General features: G+C 38.9%; 2 protein-coding genes across 2 annotated transcripts; both read right to left on the reverse strand.

Annotated features, from left to right (window-relative positions):
* Window positions 1-1801: 1801 nt before the first annotated feature.
* LOC143860740 (glucuronoxylan 4-O-methyltransferase-like protein (DUF579)) lies at window positions 1802-3189 on the reverse strand. The gene has a single exon (XM_077371553.1). It carries the CDS (start codon window positions 2775-2777, stop codon window positions 1956-1958), a length of 822 nt encoding a protein of 273 aa, XP_077227668.1. The 5' UTR covers window positions 2778-3189; the 3' UTR covers window positions 1802-1955.
* A 6854-nt stretch (window positions 3190-10043) lies between these two features.
* On the reverse strand, window positions 10044-12575 carry LOC143861705 (uncharacterized). Its single transcript, XM_077372590.1, has 3 exons — window positions 12385-12575; window positions 11292-11384; window positions 10044-11173 (listed from the first exon to the last, which is right to left on the reverse strand). Exons 1-3 carry the CDS (start codon window positions 12430-12432, stop codon window positions 10238-10240), a joined length of 1077 nt encoding a protein of 358 aa, XP_077228705.1. The 5' UTR covers window positions 12433-12575; the 3' UTR covers window positions 10044-10237.
* Between the last annotated feature and the right edge of the window lie 6941 nt (window positions 12576-19516).

The raw sequence follows: 19516 nt of genomic DNA on the forward strand, positions 1-19516 counted from the left end.
ACAAAGACATCCCCTCTAGTTTCGTTTTGTTTAAGGTTTGCCCCCTCAGCTTTGAAGGGTTAGGATGATCCGATGGAGCTGATTTTTTGGGCACACCCTATCTATGTCAGGACCCATAAAATGAACGCTTTGGATCATCCAAATAATGTGGGCCCATACCCGAATCCAAAGCGTTTGGTAGTGTTTGGATTCGGGTATGGGCCCACATTATTTGGATGATCCAAAGCGTTCATTTGATGGGTCCTGACATAGATAGGGTGTGCCCAAAAAATCAGCTCCATCGGATCATTCTAACCCTTCAATCTATGGACGAACCTTCAGCTGAGGGGGCAAACCTTAAACAAAATGAAACTAGAGGGGATGTCTTTGTCACTTTTTAAACTATAGGGGTCATTTGATGGGTCCTGACATAGATAGGGTGTGCCCAAAAAATCAGCTCCATCGGATCATTCTAACCCTTCAATCTATGGACGAACCTTCAGCTGAGGGGGCAAACCTTAAACAAAATGAAACTAGAGGGGATGTCTTTGTCACTTTTTAAACTATAGGGGTTGAAGCGGATGTGTCAGAAACTAGAGGGGGTGTAGTTGTAATTATCCCTTTTTATTTTGCTAGCACGTCCTTGTAGTCCAGTTTTTTTCAAAAGGTACTCTACGGCTTTACACCATAGTATGATGAAACAGTTCATTTGATGGACCACATTATAAATAGGTAGTGCCCAAACTTCGTCCCCGTAGGAAGATCCAACCTCTATAGATGGGAGGGCTAGGATCTTCCTATGAGGATGAATTTTATGGGCCCAACCTGTTTATATTGTGGCCCATCAAATGGGCGGTCTGGATCATCCTATTGAGTAATCTGTCCGCTACTTTTTGAAAATTATGTACCCGATGCGTGTGGTTTACGGGTGGGCCCTCAACATAGGGGCGTGGGGACACCCTACGTCATAAAAAATAAAAAAAAATAGTAAAAGACAATAGACATGAGCGCATGTATTCAAAAACATGTCTGTGTTGAAATCATTTCCCTCGAGGCTCAAACCATATAAAAACTCCCTCACCTCCGCTTTTCCGTTTCCGTTTCCTTTTCCTAACTTTATTTGTTTGTCATTTATCATTCACATTACAATCCTTCTCTAACTTTGCGAGCGGTTTAACAAAGGTTTTAATTTCCTCTCAAATCATGAAGAGAAAAATCAAAAGTAACTCCAGTGTCATGAATCCACCTGTACAATAGCTACTGGGTGGACCACCACAGCAATTACACATTATATCGCAAAATGACAAAAAACACCCTATATCGAGAGCCAGAGTTGTGAATTGGACAGAGATACAAGAAAATCTCCTCTAGATCTTTCCTGTCCCCACCTCTCAATGAAGTTATTAAATTTTCACCGTAAGTGGGGCCCGCTTACCAAACCGAAAGGGAGTGGGCCGTTCCCAGAATTTATCTACGCAACATGCGCATGTTAGCCCATTCCGCGATAACTACAAGATCAACGGTTGTGATTTCAAAAACATCATTTTACCCCTCAATCATAGAACTGACTTTCTGTGTTGTCGTTGTCGTTGTCGTTGTCATTTAGAAATAGGGGTGTCAATAACATTTTCCGCCTAAAATATCAGAGCCCGCGCCCATCTAATCATCACCCAACCACCCGAAATTCCACAACCCATGTGGATAATGCGCCCCCCTTTTAACGTGAATTGTCACGACAAATCACGTTAAAAAGGGGCGCACAGTATCCTACAGGAGGGGTTAAAAAATCATCAGCCAAAACATTATTATCTTTCTAAAGAAATAGAAAAAAATCTTCTCAAAATTCCTAAAAATACGAACAACTCAAATGAGGAATCATTCCACTGTATATGGTAATAACTTTTAAAGGCATATGACGATAAACAAAATTGGTAAGAACCAAAAACAACTGTTCAAACCTCAACTCCCGGTGCACTTTAGCAGAACGCCGTATTACTACGGCTTCCGTTCCTCTCCGAGGGGATCTCGAAATGCCAAAGCCTCCCAACCGCCTTGACCCGATTCCTCGCGCAAAGGAATTCCTCGGCAAACATTTTCTCAACCCTCCGATCCACATCGTGCAAGAACACGTGCGTCACGCCGTCCTTCTTCCGATTCCTCGCCATCACAGCCGCCGAGTAAATCGCCCCCATTCTCCCAGGCGCTTCGGCAAAATATCCACGTGGCGCATCTATCATTATCAGGTCCCACTCCTTATCATAAATCTCATCCGGTAATCCACTCAGAGCTAATCTACACCGTCCATTCCCTTTCAGAGAAACATCCGGCGGTAGACAAGCAGGGTCAGTTTTGTAATACTTCAAGAGCTCATTGGCTTGGGAGAGCTGCGTAGGATAGCGAACGGTGTGGGCCCTCAACATAGGGGCGTCTTTTAGCACGGTCTGGACCCACTTAGGGTCTTCTTCGAGGAATATGGTGGTGCCACGTGGATTAAAAGAGGACCACATGAGAGAGTCATGGCCGAGTCCGAAGACGAGGAAGTTGCAGGGAGACGCACGGCGTAAGACGTCGAATGAGACGCTGATCTCGGCGTTGGATTGTTGTGGGACGATGGTTGACGTGGCGTAGTGGAGGATAGCGCCGAGTTGAAGCGAGTTCTGCTCAGGGGTGTAGGAGCCTAAAGAACAGAGGAAGGATCTGTCGGCGGCTCGGCTGAAGCCGGAGATGAGAAGCACGGCGGCTAAGACTCCGGCTAAGACTACGGCGAGGAACCACGGCTTCCCTGTTATGAGCCCCATTGATTCTTCTTTTTCATGGCTTTTCAATAGAAGACTCACTTGCCTTTTATAGATGGATGAATAGAGATATTTTTTATTGACAAAAATGCCCTCCTGATTTTTGAAATTTGACTAGCATGTGTACAATTAATTAAAACGGATTGGATGTGTTAGAAAATAGAAAAAAAATAAATATTCTGTACGAACCCACGTGACCGTACAAATCTCTAATTTTATAGTAAGTAGATTACTATTGGAGGTTTAGACCTACGGCCGGAGTGTAAGCCGGAAAGCATGTCGGAAAGTTTTACTCCGGTTGGATTATGTGGGTTTCGATTATTTCAAAGATGGAGAGAAGAAGGCTTGTGAATTATGTCTATTTCTATGTTGTTGAGAGTCTCTCCTCTCTCACTCTATGGTGAAAAGGTTATGGGTTTGGAAATGGGGTAATGAAGATCGTTAAACGGGCAAATGAAGCAAGATAAAAGGACATATATTCCAAATTTAGGTTTAGACCGTTGAAATAGTTAACGGGCAAATGAAGCAAGATAAAAGGACATATATTCCAAATTTAGGTTTAGACCGTTGAAATAGACTAAGGTTGTGGGTGTTAGAGAAAAAAAAAGTGAAAGAATCTCTTGAAACTCCCGACCACAAACTTGTAACGTGCCATTATTGAAAAAAAAAAACAAAAAATGGATAAAATCTCTATATATCTTAAGAGATTTTATATTGTGTAAGGCCTTACAACAATACGGTATGGATACGGCCTTGATATTTGATCCAACAGCAGCTCACTTTTTGAGGAGCCGCTGTTGGATCAAATGTCAAGGGCTGTATTTCCACCTTAGGCCTCACACCATATAATTTCTCATTTCTTAAATTGACCCTTCTTAACAAAAACCGTTGGGGCATGTGAATAAAGTTTTCATCCGCCGTTAAACACCGTACTAGTGTACAACTCACATGCCCTAACGTTTTATGTTAAGAGAGACTCCTCCTCACGTGTGGCCCCTCTCTTTTAGGGTTGGCCTGCACGTGGCACATGTGGCCCCTCTTTTGGGTTTGGCCATTGCATGTAAATTTTGTTATCAAGGAGGTTTGAACTCAGGATTTAAGATAGATGGGATCAAGACCATCTTAGTAGTCTCGCAACATGTTCTACGTATCTCCATGGAATAATCAACCATCCTCTTTCAAAAATAATGTTTGGCAAGCATGAAAATATCACAATCGTTGAAAAACAGGGATGATGCTGGGATTGTATTGATTGTAAGGGGTTTTTTTGTCATTTTAAAAGTTAGAAGGCTCTTTTCCAAGATATGGGAGTTGAATCAAGATGAGAGAACAGTCTACGTTGAATTCAAACATCCCACGAGAAGTAGATGATGTGTCACGACCTGATTCGTAGACATATACCTAGTCAGTTTATTGTGGGTCCCATCGTGGAATAATGCTGATTCTCCTTTCTCAGCAAAACAGCGTGGGTTTTAAAGAGGAGTTATCAGTTGGCAAATTTTCAATAAATACGGGAGCGAGATACTGATAATCTCCACCGAACACGTGGCATGCAATGGTGCCCTAAAATCTCATTTTCTGATGATCCCAGCCATTTATTCAAGAATTGGAATTGACGTCCTATTCGAATTCCCATTCTGAATTCCCCCTGAATGGAATGGAAAATAGAAGAAAATATTTAATTAAAAAATCAAGAATAATTTCATTTCAAATTGGGTTGGAAACATATTCCGACATTTTCCACCTTCTAATTCTTGCCGGGGTCAACTCTTCATCCTTGATGTTCATTTTTTGAGACAAAGGTCAAAATTAGGCAGCATTGGAATAAGATGCTGATTTGGCGAATTTGAATCGGAATCCGAATCCAAACCACCAAATCACGGTTAATGATTAAAAAAAAAAAGAACTAAAACAAGGGACATAATTGACACCGGGACGGAATTAGACGGGTTAAAATGTCAGAATCTACTTCCCACCCCAGGATGTGGTATTTTGATTCTGCTCTGGTCGGAATGAAATTTTATTACATTTTTAATTTTTTCTCATTCCAATTAAGGGAGAATCAGAACATGAATCAAAGAAACCCTTCATAGGGCTAGTAGAATATCGGCACAAAGGATGATGCATTTTCTAGTGGTTTGGTGATACTCGGGATTTTACCACAAAAAATCCGTATTTTCTGGGTACTTTGCTAGTGATTTGGTAGTGGTTAAGAAGGATGTAAGCTGGGCCCACCAGGTAAGTGGTCTCTTAGAAGCCAACATGAGAGAGAGAGAGAGAGAGAGAGAGCTTACAAGTCAACAGAAGAATGGTACAAAGATGTTGAAAAATCGGATGGCTAGGATTGTCTGAAATTTTAGATTTTTGAACCATTCATTCAAAGGAGTGCCCAATTTTGGAACACCGTACACAGACTTAGTGTTCTATTTACTGACTTCATTAATAGGTCCTAAGAACTAAGATGGCGTGCCACAAGGGAAATCATCGAGATGATGACCCTTTGTTCTCATGGACATTTTCCACTATTGCAGTGACTTATGTCACCAAAATATCTCCGCTTTAATAATAAATTTTCAACACAATTATCAGAAATTTCTAGGGGTGCAACTCGGGTCAATTGTGTCTCCTATTTGATGGGCTAATTGATTGAATTATGTGTTAGGAAAATGACATGATAACCAAGCATTTCACGGGCCTGGTAGCCTACAACAAAGTATATCACATGCACTGTTTCAAAACTCCCCCGAGTCATCATTGACTGCCTTTACTTTGGCCACATTCTTGGCCAGCATTTTGCGCTACAAGGTCAATTAAACGCCTTTGAGTCTTGGACCGCCTCCGGTTATGAGCGCATCAACGGAGTACTCAACTGCGTCAACTAAGTTCTCAACCACATCGTGCCAAGTCCATAAGGATTCACTTTTGCAGTGCCATTACCCGCATCCAAATCTTGACCTGCATCCACATTTTGAAACACAAAGACACGTGTTCAAAAAGGAAAATGAAAATCACCCTCTTAGTGAGTTTTCGGTTCAAGTTAAACCAAGGGAAGCTGTTGTTGGGCTCATAATGTTGTGGGAATACTTGATTTGTTCGGTTTTCGTTCCCAGTCTTAAAACTAGTTCCCCTAGCAGTACTTTATATTATAGGGCTGTGGAGCTTGTTTACAGGTGAGTTTGAGGTGTATGCTAAAGGTCATTCTTGAATGCTTGAAGAAAAACCATGGGTGAGGCACAGTTAGTCATGTTCGATCCAGAAGACCTCCCATGCATAAGATAAAATAAAGGCCTACAAAATCAACGGCTTAGCTTTTCTTGGCAGTATAAATAAGGCTTGATGGATCAAAGACATAGGATCATCGGATCATGGTGTTCTCAGTGACAATTGAGGCCCAATAAGCATCTTAATTTCAGGAATTAAGGAGCATAAAATTGGCTTTTTCGTTGCAAATAAGATTATTTTAAGTTGATCTTATTTGCAGGAGCTCAACTAGCACATGAGCAAAAGTGACCATGACCCTACGCTGCGATGCACAGGTGATTGAACTGTTCATCTGATGGGCCTTCGTGGGGCTATTAGTGGGTCTAGGTTTCTTTTGCAAGATTTAGGCTGTGCAAAAATCAACGGCCTAACGACGTCTTGATGTATTACCTTTTCATCACGCCCGATCGATCAAAGGCCTAGAATCATCTAGTGCATGTGGAGTGGCAATAAGCCAAACTTGTCATGGCCAACAATATTCATGGACCCTATCATCATATACACACCAGTGGGTCTATATTACAGGACAAATTTATTTTTTTCTCAATTAAAACAATGATCGTTTAAAAAAAATTCTCTAATTTCAAATAGGACACTTTGGAAGCAATTAACTAAACCCGGACATTTAATGGGCCGGTTTGCATGATCATAATCATATTAGTTGAGAACACCTTGATTGGAGGGCTATATAGACCCATGATCCACAAGCTCCGTTTAGGATTCTGCTAAGAAATGTCAATTTATTGATTTTTTATTCATTTAGCTCATGCGTGGTATTTCCACGTGTTCAGGATGGACCAAGACCATGCGGGTTACCTCATGATGTTCTATAAGGTCTTTGATTTAACATACAAGCCCCCTAACACATACTAAAAACTAGACATAGTAATTGCTTATCTAAATTCCCATGCAAAACCCAAGACCAAGTCAAACCACATAGATGTGCCACATGGATGACAAATGGCATCATCCTACGGTGCCACTTGGATATGCCACTGCATCATTCAGCCCTTCTCAAAAAGAACTCGACCTCGAGTTCGTCGTGAGGTCATGCCAAAGCTGCTCATCCAATCACTTCAATTCTTCCATTGAGATCTATGCATTTTCAGAGTTTGGTTTTCCTTTCCATCGCACAAGATACTGTGTATAGACTCCATGACGAGTAGTCATATAACGCATGTCTAGATCATTGATATTTTCTCGCGGTAAAGTAGCAGGTCTAGTAGAAAAATCGGTGCCTTCCAACAACTCTTCATCTAGGTCTCCATAATATGGGTAAAAATCGCTTATATTGAAAGCAGGGCTGATGACCAATCTATTTGGTAACTCCAAGCGATATGCATTTGCACCCAACTTTTTTACAACTTTGCAAGGTCCAAACTTTCTTTGCTTCAGCTTGTGTTAGAAACCTCCATAACAAGATCTCTTTCTTTAAACTCATTCAACAAGTTAGAAACACTTGCTGAAATTTCTTTCTCAAACTCTTGACTATCTCCCATAGCTACCAAAGCATAGACCACCTCCTTTTCTTTGCAACATTGTTCAAAGCTTTTGTCGGATAGCAAATTGATTTGACTATTCGATTGCCGCTTAGTAGGCATGTCTTTCAATGAGTTAAGCACATACTTCACCCCATGCTTAATAAGAGAGTAGGTGTTTCTTTTCCCACCATGGTGAACACATCTATCAAATTGCCACGGCTTTCCTAGAAGAAGATGGCAAGCATCCATAGGAAGGACATCAAAGAAATCTCATCATCATATTTTTCGATTGAGAACTTGATTCGACACCTCTTAGAAATCATGACTTCACCACCTCGCTTATACTAATGAAACTTTGTAAGGCCTAGGGTGGTGCTCGCATTTGAGTTAAGCTTTTCAACCATGGTTTTAGACACCATATTCTCACAACTTCCAGAATCAATCATCACTACACATTTTTTCCCCATATGACGTGCAATATGTTCGGAAAATATTGTGTCTAAGCCACTTGTCATCTTCTTGGACAGACAACACACGACGAACAACAAGGCTTTCAACATCACAATAAGGATTACAATACTCTTCTTCTTCATTTTCAGGTTCTTCATCATATATAGGTACTTTTTCTTCCTCATCTTCTTCGACTTCTTCTTCAACAATGTTTAGTTCAGCCTTTTTCTTAGAGCACTCATATGCTCTATGCCCAGGTTCACCACAACGAAAGCAAGAAGAATTTGGTGACATAACCGCCTTGTTACGCTCCTTGTTTCCTCCCTCATCGCATGGGTTTAGACGTTCAGAAACGTGTGAAGAATTCTTCTTAACTTGAAAAGAAGTCTTTTCTTTTGTAATCTTAGAGGATTCACCCCTCCTAAAAGAATTCCACCTGGACTTTTCTTCGACCTTAAGAGCCATTTGATATGCCTCTTCAAGAGTGTGAAGAGAATGCATCACAAGCTCTCCATAAATACTATATTCCAGTCCACTCAAATATCTTCCCACAAGCTGATCATCATTTTCATTCAGATCTATACGGCTCAATAATTTATAAAATTGCTCCGTATAATCAGCCACGGATTGATCATTTTGTTGGCGCAATTGATGAAACTTTTTATAAAGAGATTGAGAATAGTCCAAGTGTAGAAACTTGTCATCTAGCTTAAGTTTCATTTCCGCCCATGTACTAGTTCTTCTAATCCCCCTTCTTTCATGATTGTTTTGATATTGTTGCCACCAAACAAGCGCATGTCCTTTGAGTTTTGTGGCGACAAATTGAACCTTTCTTTCATCCGAGAGATTTTTCCATTCAAAGAATGCATCTAGTGATGCTATCCAATCATAATAGTCATTGGGATTCAGCTTACCTTCAAAGTCCGGAGCATTCACTTGGATGCTTCTATCCATTCCTTCAAGAGCTCTAGCCAATCGTTCCATACTCCATCGGTCATTTGGTGGGGCTGTTGGAGCTTCAACGGAACTAGAAGAGTCACCATCTTCATTCGTATTCCTCCTTTCACGACCAAATGATGCACTTCTCCTACTTCGGGAAGAAGAGGGGGCCGGCGCGGCGGCGCTCTTTCTAAAAGATCATTCACCATTTGCCAAAGCTCTTGATTATATATATTGATGGAGTTCGGCAAGTTCAGCTCGCACATCATCATCATATATTTCAGTAATAGGTCGTCCACGAGCTCATCGTCCATGCCGCATTTTATAAGCGAGTGATTCCTCCCGAGGGTTGAGTGATTCCCCTTTGGCGTTGAGCGATTCCGCCTTACTAGTCGAGTGATTCCTAGCATCCTATCCGGCGTCGAGTGATTCCACCTTGCTATTCTTTACCATTATCCTTGTTCTTTGATCGGTTTAATAATGGGTAACTGAATTCTCCTAAAATGCATCATTGAGTGCAACTCAAATATATTAAACTTTTGGTCGGTTTAATCATGCGTAACTGAATTCTCCTAAAAACCCAAAAAAAAAAAAAAAAAAAAAAAAAAAAAAAAAAAAAAAAACAAACCTAGATTGATAATTAGAAAACTTAATAAAGTACTACAAAATCAGACATAACAAGCTTTTCATCACGGAGAACTTGATCGAGTACTCGATTCATTACGAGTCAACATGGAGCTAAACTATTATCCGTTTCGAATCGAGTTTTGAGTTTCTAAACACTTGCTCAAGAGAAAACCACTTCTTTTCATTAATACCTTTTACCTATACAAAAACCATAAACTTTTAGAAAGGGGACATTTGAGAAGGGAGAATGATTTGCCATATAATCTTTGATTTCTAGTGATAATCATGCATCTTGGTCAGAAGGATTTGGAATTAAACAAGGGATGATGTTCCTATACTATCTCGAATAGGTTATTTTCATTAGTAAGGAAGAAGCTAAAATATTTGAACCATTCATTATAACCCAACACTTGTTGCAGCCTATTTAGAGTCTTTCATTTCCCTCAAACTGACATTCGTTTTATTTATATGAACACATTGCAATTTGGCATCACTAAACACACCCAAGACAACCCACCAACACTCTACCTTAATATTTTCTTAAATGTCTGTTAATCTGGATTATCAGACCATGATAGATAGATTACATATCTGGGTTCCTTAAATAAAACCCATTTTCTTTTCTTCAGATTGTTCAGTACCATCAGTTCTAGCCAAAGCAACTAAAAGTACATATATGCTACCAATCTAGTCCTCATACAAACCTCACTCAAGAAGCTGAGCAGAAGATGAATCAAAGGACTGCCTCCTCACCAAGAGGCAGGTAACCTTAGAAGGATGGGCATGGGTATTATCCAGTGTACATAGAACAAAATCAGGGCGGTGAAGCGCAAGGTTCAGCTGATCTTGGCCGACAATCAGTGCCGAAGCATCGAGAAGAACGTGCCATGAACTCCGATGAGCCTCGGAGATCCAATGCATCGAGTAGCGAGTCCCCCCAACATCGGCAGGATAAGAGAACAATCCCTTAGGACTATACTTACATTTCCTTCTAAAGTATTGACTAAGCTGTGAACCTTTGATCCTCAAATCCAACCAAGTCCCCGGTGCCGCAATCATTTTAGAGTCCTTGTAACTTGCAAATTCCCTTATGCAATCAACCTCCTCATTGATGATCGTCATGTAGCAATTGTACCTAAAGAAAGGGTAGCTCTCCCCTACTAACATCATAGCATCCTTATAAGTGGAAGTGAAGAGGACTAGATATTCGTCGTCGGTCAGTCCACAATGTCTCAATACACGGTTTCGAGCTTGAATTTCAGGGATTGATATGAAACTCCCGAGAAACGAAGATTTCTTGTTGAGTATGTCGAGCAACCGAGAGGGCTCCAATTGGGTCTTGTCGAGGTCCGGGAGATTGCTTCCAAAGGAAGGGGACGAAGAGTCTCGAAGTCCTCGTGGGGACTTGCGCTTATCATCGGGGTTATCTAAAGAGTTATTGTGGAAGTATAGGCTGTAGAGATCGGTCTTATCCCCTTCTTCTATGAGGCCATTACAGTATTGTGGGTATTTCGCTAGGACGTATTGTTCAACATATTTCATTTCATTTGGGGTGATTGGGCCTGACCACCTTAGATCAAGACCATGGAGTGTTGAGATGGCTTCTGCTACTATATGAGGAGGTATGACTGCATGTGGTTTCTGTAATTCAATCCAAATTTAGTTACATCATTGAGGTAAGGAATTTTTCTAATATAATTTCAGAAGAAAACCCAACAAGTAGAAGGAAATGGAGAAAATAAGGAGAAACTAAATTTACCTTTACAACCATACTGCTTGGTCTGCCACTTTGAATTGGTGATTTGGGTATAAAAGAGAAGATTGATTCTCCCAATTCAGATCCCACTAGAGCCTGATGTTCAGAAATTTTTACATGAGAATTTTGAACTGTGGAAACCAATCAGAACAGCAAAAGTTGAAAAGAGCGTGTGGGTCTAAAATGATTTCTAAAGGAGGAATTGGATTGGATATAAAAGGTAAGATATGTTAGTCAAATTGAAATTCTAATGGACCCTGAGTTTTAGTGGTTCTTGCATAGATTTTTGAAGCTTAGGACCATATAGACTAATGCTACAAACTCAAAATTTCGAATTGGGTCTTGGATTCTAAGCACATGAGAATTTTGAAGCTTTGAACTGTGCAAACCAATCAGAACATCAAAAATTGAAAAGAGGATATAGGTTTAAAATAATTTCAAAATAAGGAATTGGATTGGATATAAAAGGTAAGATCGGCTAGTCAAATTCAAATTCTAAGGGACCCTGATTTGTAGTGGTTCTTGCATAGATTTTTAAACCTTAGGGACATGGAGACTAATGCTACAAACTCAAAATTTCGAATTGGCTCTTGGATCTAAGCACATGAGAATTTTGAAGCTTTAAACTGTGCAAACCAATCAGAGCATCAAAAATTGAAGAGAGGATATAGGTCTAAAATGATTTCAAAATAAGGAATTGGATTGGTTATAAAAGATAAGATCGGTTAGTCAAATTCAAATTCTAATGGACCCTGATTTGTAGTGATTCTTGCATAGATTTTTGAAGCTTAGGACCATGGAGACTCATGCTACAAACTCCAAATTTTGAATTGGGTCTTAGATTCTAAGCACATGATAATTTTGAAGCTTTGCACTGTGCAAACCAATCAGAACATCAAAAATTCAAAAGAGGATATATATCTAAAATGATTTCAAAATAAGGAATTGGATTGGTTATAAAAGGTAAGATCGGTTAGTCAAATTCAAATTCTAATGGACCCTGATTTGTGGTGGTTCTTGCATAGATTTTTGAAGCTTTGGGCCATGGAGACTAATGGTACAAAATGAAAATTTTGAATTGGGTCTAAGCACATACCTTCGATCCCGAGTGCAGAATAACCTGATCTTCGGCGTTCTTTCCCATGATCACTCTTTAGTTCACCTCTCATGAACCAGAAACACAAAGTTTTGCTCCTTTCTACAAGGTCAAAACTAGAAAGAAGATGAAGAATAAGAGAAAGGTCTGTAAGGCCAAGCCTCTCTTGTTGAAGATGCTGATCTTGATGGGGGTATTAAAGAAATTAAAAGAACCCAGTAGGAAGAACAAGCGTACCGACAATGACAACAGCAATCTACCTCAACAGAAACAAACCCATGGTACAAAAGTCTGTGATCATTATAACTGTGTGCCAACATCAGACCGAGTCACCGAGTCAACTCAGAAAGGTATGTTTAGTTTGCTGTATGAATATAATACATGACTGAAATTATTGTATATGACAAGGCCGAGTCATGGTCGAGTCACAGTGCGAACTCAGTCCGCTTCCCTACTGTGTCATGACTCTAGTTTTTGTTTGTATACCTTTATTATAACCATGATCTGTCTTAAATTCCTTCCTCAATTAACCAGACTATGTTAAAAAAACTCCAAATTATAAAAGGATAGTAAAATAATTTTCTATTGGTAGGCCTACGTCACCCCAAAATTTAAAATTTTTGAATGGATAGTGACCGTTAGAGAGAGAAAGGGAGATAGGTCCACCGTGCTAAATTTAAAATTGGCGGGAGTGGAAGAAACTATTGGCCCCTGATAATGACTAGTCTTGGAGTCAGCCCAAGCCATCCTTAGGAAAATGATAATTATTGAATAAAGAAAAAGAAAACCAACCAAACTGACAAAGCCCACATCTAAATATCTAATAAGGCTTATGTATGTAGCAAATTACACAGACCTTGCCAGAAGGTAGAAAGTTTTATCAGGTTCTAGGGTTTTAATATTTCTTCCTTATTTTTTATTCATTTTTTCTTGGCTTCTTTATCATTTTCTTATAAATTCATAAGAAATCACCTCTTAATTCGGTGTAAACAATGCTTATATCTTGTATTATGAGCTAGATTAGAGAGATATAGAGAGTATTAAAAAAATGATGAATGCTAAAGTGAAGGGCGCCTGGCAAAAACCAGCTACAAGAGTGCCCCCATTGGACCATCAGAGCAAAGGGCATTTATTATTCATTTAATTTTACATTTTTCCTTCCCATCATAAATGCAGTGTGGTTTGCTGGTCCACTCAGGTTGGCCCATTGTAGCTTATTTTCGCAAGGACGTGCAAAACCCTTCAGTTTAGCATTCCTCTAAAAAAAAATGCCTCCATTTAACATAATATGCCTCCTTTTTAGATGCCTTGAGCAAGTTGTTACATATAGACAAGGTGGGCAAAACTAAAAATGTATTAGATATGTGTATTAGAGAAGGGAATGTAGTGAATTTGTGAGGGAGGCATTGGATCATTGAAAACTTCAAATCCTTTGTGAAGTTTTTCAAAGAGGAATTGCTGAGAAGCTTCGTTTGAAAGGGACCAAACCCTTAAATAGATCCTTTCTCCATTGGGTTATTGACTAAGAGGTTTTTAATTAGCTTAGCAACCAAAGTGGGGCAGGAATACACAGTTGTGTGTGTGAGGACAGTGTAATTTTTTATATAAAAGCTGGAGAGACAATAGAGACAATTCTACGTATAGGATATATGCCAAGATTCGGTATATAAGCCGTTCGATATCATGCTGGCTTATACAAATCGTTGAGATTGATGAGCAGGCAAGCCAATTGGATAGTGTACTACACCGGACTTTCGGTGCATGTCCATATTTAGTTATTCAATTCTCAAGCCAGTGATTTACATGTAAGATTATGAGCTGGTTAAGTCTAATTATTCAATTCTCAAACTAGTGACTTACATGTAAGATAATGAAAGGTTCAAAAATCTTTCTGGCACACCTCAATGTTAATACATCAAATGTGACACTATCTATGCGCCGAGTTGCCACATGGCAAACTTCTAATGGATCTGCAGAATTGTATTAGGGAATGATTGAAGTTCTTAGTTGCACTAATCAGCTATGAAGACTAAACTAAGCCTAAGTAATGTCAAATGCATTAGGAAGAGACAGGCATGAATTAGACGGGACCAAGACATGTTATAAGATGCCAACCAAGATTAAAAACAAACTTTCATGTTTGTATTACATGATTGAAGCAATGACAGAAACCTTCCATATTCTATTACATGAAGTTTCTGAACCCCCCATCTCCTTGAACTAGAAGGACCCACCACGTACATTTAAGAAAGAAGCCCCTGCCCCCTAACCCAGAAAAAACCATATCAAAATTACAGTATGATGCAAATATTTCCAACTTTAAGAGATAAAAGAACCCACACAAGGGAAAAGGCGTGCCATTTATGGCAGACAATCTACCGAGAGTTGGCCATAAAATGTAAACCTTTTGGTGGAACACTCTGTGTAATCTACCTAACCTGTTGATTTTCTTTTTCTTTTCTTCCTAAACTAAGAACTTTGGGTGTTTTATTCATCTATGAGATCTCTAGTGGCCTTTGTTTCCAATCCTTCCAAGCAGCATAATAATTTCTTATTGGTTTTTCTCCTTTTCTATTATTCTTTTATGTAAACAAAGTTCACCTGTTTAGACTTTGGAGTTGAGGTGGTGAGACCAACAGTCTCTCAAGGTTGATTCATGAATTTTTCCTCAGCATTTACATCAGATTTGTTGACTTTTTATGTGAAAAAAGTCTTTTTGTAATTCAAAAAGTCTTTTGGGCTTCTCTCCAAAAAGACTAAAGTCATGAGAAAACTTTAATCCTAGATGGGAAGTGTGAGAGGATGAGAATGGCCATATATATACTTTCACTCTCTTAACCTTGTGAATAAGCAGGAGGTCATGGGGATCCTACGCGCACGGATCGCCCACTTGGGTCCGGTGGGCTTTTGATCTTACCACACACGCGCGCCGCCCGATTGTGCCTTCTGTGTTGTGTGTGTGGTATGTTGTCTCAGTTTATTATTAAAAGTGCTTGGTTCAAGACGTATGTTCACCGAGTACTTGATAAACTCGATATACCTACACTAAGTAAAGGTTTAAGTCCAAAAGACACCTCTACTGATGCATAACACATCTTGCCTTGATCAAATCTATTTACATTTATGATTTATTTATTTCTTGTAATTTTGAATTAGTGGGGGATTGTTGACTTTTTATGTGAAAAAAGTCTTTTTGTAATTCAAACTTACAATGGGGTGTTTTTAGTCATTATATGTATGCTTTTGGGCTTCTCTCCAACAAGACTAAAGTCATGAGAAAACTTTAGTCCTAGATGGGAAGTGTGAGAGGATGAAAGTGGCCATATATATACTTTCACTCTCTTTACCTTGTGAATAAGCAAGAGGTCATGGGGATCCTACGCGCACGGATCGCCCACTTGGGTCCGGTGGGCTTTTGATCTTACCACACACGTGCGCCGCCCGGCCGGCCGCGCGCGTGGACCTAAGGCTTTTCTTTTTCTTTATTTATTTTTTCCTTTTAACGGTCAAGAATTTATTTAATTTTGTTTTAACTCTTTTTTACCGTTTGAGATTCCTTAATCGTGGTTTAGTGACCGTTTGGAAAACGTCTCTCACGCACTAAAAGAGTGCGACGTTTCACCCTAACGTGTCGATTACCTTTCTATATAAATTGGTTTTAGAGAAAACAGAAAGATATCCTTGACGGGTTCTTCTTCTGCTCTTTCTCTTCTCTGGCTTTCTCTCTGGTTTTCTGATCAAGGCTTTTGGCAAATATAAGCGAGTTCTTAGGCATCCGGGCTGCGTGAGTGCACACCCCTGGAGCGAGAGTTGTTGTATCCTGGAGGCATACGCCGAGATGCCCATCTGCACCGTTGATTCGTCATAGTGGGGACGAGATTTGCCTTAAGGACAGCGAAGATTCTTCGTGCCTCAACTCGATAAGTGATCTAACGATTTCTTTTTCCTTTACAGATTATTATTGCAGAAAATAGTATTATTGATCTCTATCTTCAAGTTGTGAGATTAATTTATTATAAGGTATTCTCGAATCCTAAATTACAGATTTGCACATCAATTTTTCTAACAATCTTAAGGCAAATCTTCAATCTGTGATCTGTAATTTTTGGGCTTTCGATTATTGGAAATTAATCATCATGGCTTCCCAAATCGAAAGACCGGAGAAATTTGACGGATCGGATTTCGGTAGATGGCAGGAAAAAATGCGATTCTTTCTGACTTTTCTAAACCTAGACTATATCTTGAATGATCCTGACTCATTACCTGATGAGGTAGAACCTGCTAGAACTCATCTCACTGAGAAAAGAAAAAGAGATAACTATCTCTGTAAAGGTCATATACTGAGTTGTCTCAGTAATCAATTGTTTGATGTATTTTTTAGAATTGAGTCTGCAAAAATGTTGTGGGAAACTCTAGAGAAGAAATACCTAGTCGAAGCAGCGGGTTCTAAGAAACATCTAATTGGAAAATATTTTCGATATCAGATGATAGATGGAAAATCCATTATGGATCAAGTGAATGAGATCCAATTGATTGTTTCTGACATTCTTGCTAGAGGGATCAAAATAGAAGAACAGATCCAAATTGGTGCAATTATTGAAAAACTACCACCTTCATGGGAGAAATTCCAAGACACATTATTGCATGACAGAAATGATTTTTCTCTTCAAGACTTGTTTGTTTATCTTAGAACTGAAGATGAAAATCGTTTCAGAAAACAGAAATCTAAGGCCTATGAGTTTAACTCTAAGGCAAATCTCATTGAATCTTCATCTGGAAAGAAAACTTTTTCTAAACCGGCATCTGGATCAAGAAAAGGTCATTTCCAGAAAAATAATAAGGATTTCAAGAAAAAGAAGGGTAACTGCTTTGTGTGTGGAAAAGCAGGTCACTATGCTAAAAACTGTCGGAAAAATGATAAGAAGGAAACCCCTCAAGGAAACAATGCGCCTCAGGCTAATGTGGCTGAAGATCAATATCTGTCGGCCGTAGTATCTGAAGTGAACCTGGCTAGTAACATGAAGGACTGGTGGGTGGACACTGGTGCCACCAGACACATCTGTAGTGACAGAAGTGTATTTTCTTCCTACGAGCTTGTAGGGGATGGAGAGCAGCTTTTCATGGGAAACTCTTCCTCATCTGTTGTGACGGGTAAAGGAACAGTGCTGTTGAAGCTTACATCTGGAAAAGTTCTGAAGCTCTGTGATGTCCTTCATGTACCAGATATAAGAAAGAATCTGGTGTCTGGGTCACTTCTGATCAAGAAAGGTTTTTAACTGGATTTTTAGGCTGATAAATTTGTAATCACTAAAAGTGGTGAATTTGTGGGAAAGGGTTACTCTAATGAGGGCTTATTCAAACTGAATGTAACTGAGAACATTATGAATAAAGCTTCATCTTCTTCTGCTTATATTACTGATTCTTCTTGTTTATGGCATTGTAGACTAGGTCATGTTAACTATGCATCTTTAAAGAAAATGATGACAATAGGTTTAATTCCTAAAAGTGATCAAGTAGTAGAGAAATGTGAAGTATGTGTGCAGTCAAAGTACTCTAAGAAGCATTTTCACAAAGTAGAAGAAAGAAAAACAGAACTATTAAATTTAATTCACAGTGATGTATGTGACTTAAACAATGTTTTAACTAGAGGAGGTAAAAGGTATTTTATTACATTTATAGATGATTTCTTTAGATATTGTATTGTTTATCTTATTAGAAATAAAGATGAATCTTTTGACAAATTCATTACATATAAAACTGAAGTAGAAAATCAGTTAGAAAAGAAGATCAAAATTTTAAGATCTGATAGAGGTGGTAAATACACTTTTAATGTTTTTAGTGAATTTTGTGAAAACCAAGGCATAATACATCAAATTACTGCACCATACTCTCCACAGCAAAATGAACGTAAAAACAGAACTCTAATGAACATGGTAAATTCTATGTTAAGAAGTTCAGGATTACCTCAAAATTTATGGGGAGAGGCTCTTCTCTCTGCTTGTTATATTCTGAACAAGATAACTTTTAAAGATTCTGACAAAACTCCTTACGAGTTATGGAAGAATAGAAAACCACATTTTAAATACCTTAAAGTGTGGGGGTGCTTAGCTAAAGTTAGGATTCCAGATCCTAAGAGTACTAAGTTAGGTCCTAAGACTGTTGATTGTGCATTCATTGGATATGCACAAAACAGTAGTGCATATAGGTTCTTGATTTATAGGTCAGATCATGTTGATATGCAACCTAACACCATAATAGAATCCATAGATGCTGAATTCTTTGAAATCTTATTCCCTTATCAGACTAGTCTAAGTGAGAACACACTTAAAAGACCCATTGAATCTATAAATAAAGACATCTAGTGTCTGAAGAATCAATAGAGCATAGAAGAAGTAAAATGGCAAGAGTAGAGAAAAACTTTGGTCCAGAGTTCATTGCCTATCTTCTAGAAGGAGATCCAAAGACATATAAAGAGGCAATGTCCCTTCCAGATTCTTCATTCTGGAAAGAAGCTGTCAAGAGTTAAATAGACTCCATTTTGAGTAATGGCACATGGATCTTGACAAATCTGCCTCCTGGTTGCAAGTGGATCTTTAGGAAGAAATTAAAAACTGATGGAACTATAGATAAATATAAAGGTAGATTAGTAGCTAAAGGGTTCAAGCAAAAAAAAGGAATGGACTTCTTTGACACCTATTCTCCTGTAACCAGAATAACTACAATAAGAATCTTAATTGCCATAGCTGCAATCTATAACCTGGAAATCCATCAAATGGATGTCAAAACTGCATTTCTGAATGTTGAATTAGATGAGGAGATCTATATGGATCAACCTGAAGGCTTTGTAATCCAAGGCCAACAGCAAAATGTGTGTAAACTTATAAAATCTCTATATGGTTTGAAACAAGCCCCAAAACAATGGCATGAGAAGTTTGATAGTGTGATGCTATCAAATGGATTCATAATAAATGAATCAGATAAGTGTGTATACAGCAAATTTAGTGGGGATAGTGGTGTTATTGTTTGTCTGTATGTAGATGATATGTCAATCATCGGAACAGACATTAGTGTAATTGAAGGCACTAAAAAAAATTTATCAAATAATTTTGATATGAAAGATCTGGGAAAGGCA

This window comes from Tasmannia lanceolata, unplaced genomic scaffold, assembly GCF_043159265.1.
Source record: "Tasmannia lanceolata isolate RefF3 unplaced genomic scaffold, GAP_Taslan_0.1 ptg000037l, whole genome shotgun sequence".
Taxonomy (NCBI): domain Eukaryota; kingdom Viridiplantae; phylum Streptophyta; class Magnoliopsida; order Canellales; family Winteraceae; genus Tasmannia; species Tasmannia lanceolata.

Coding starts and splice junctions, on each gene's coding strand:
- LOC143861705 (XM_077372590.1), bottom strand. CDS start 12,432: ATGGGAAAGAACGCCGAAGATCAGGTTATTCTGCACTCGGGATCGAAG. Junction 11,385..12,384: donor TTCTGCACTCGGGATCGAAG/GTATGTGCTTAG, acceptor TCTGAACATCAG/GCTCTAGTGGGATCTGAATT. Junction 11,174..11,291: donor CAAGCAGTATGGTTGTAAAG/GTAAATTTAGTT, acceptor ATTGAATTACAG/AAACCACATGCAGTCATACC.
- LOC143860740 (XM_077371553.1), bottom strand. CDS start 2,777: ATGGGGCTCATAACAGGGAAGCCGTGGTTCCTCGCCGTAGTCTTAGCC.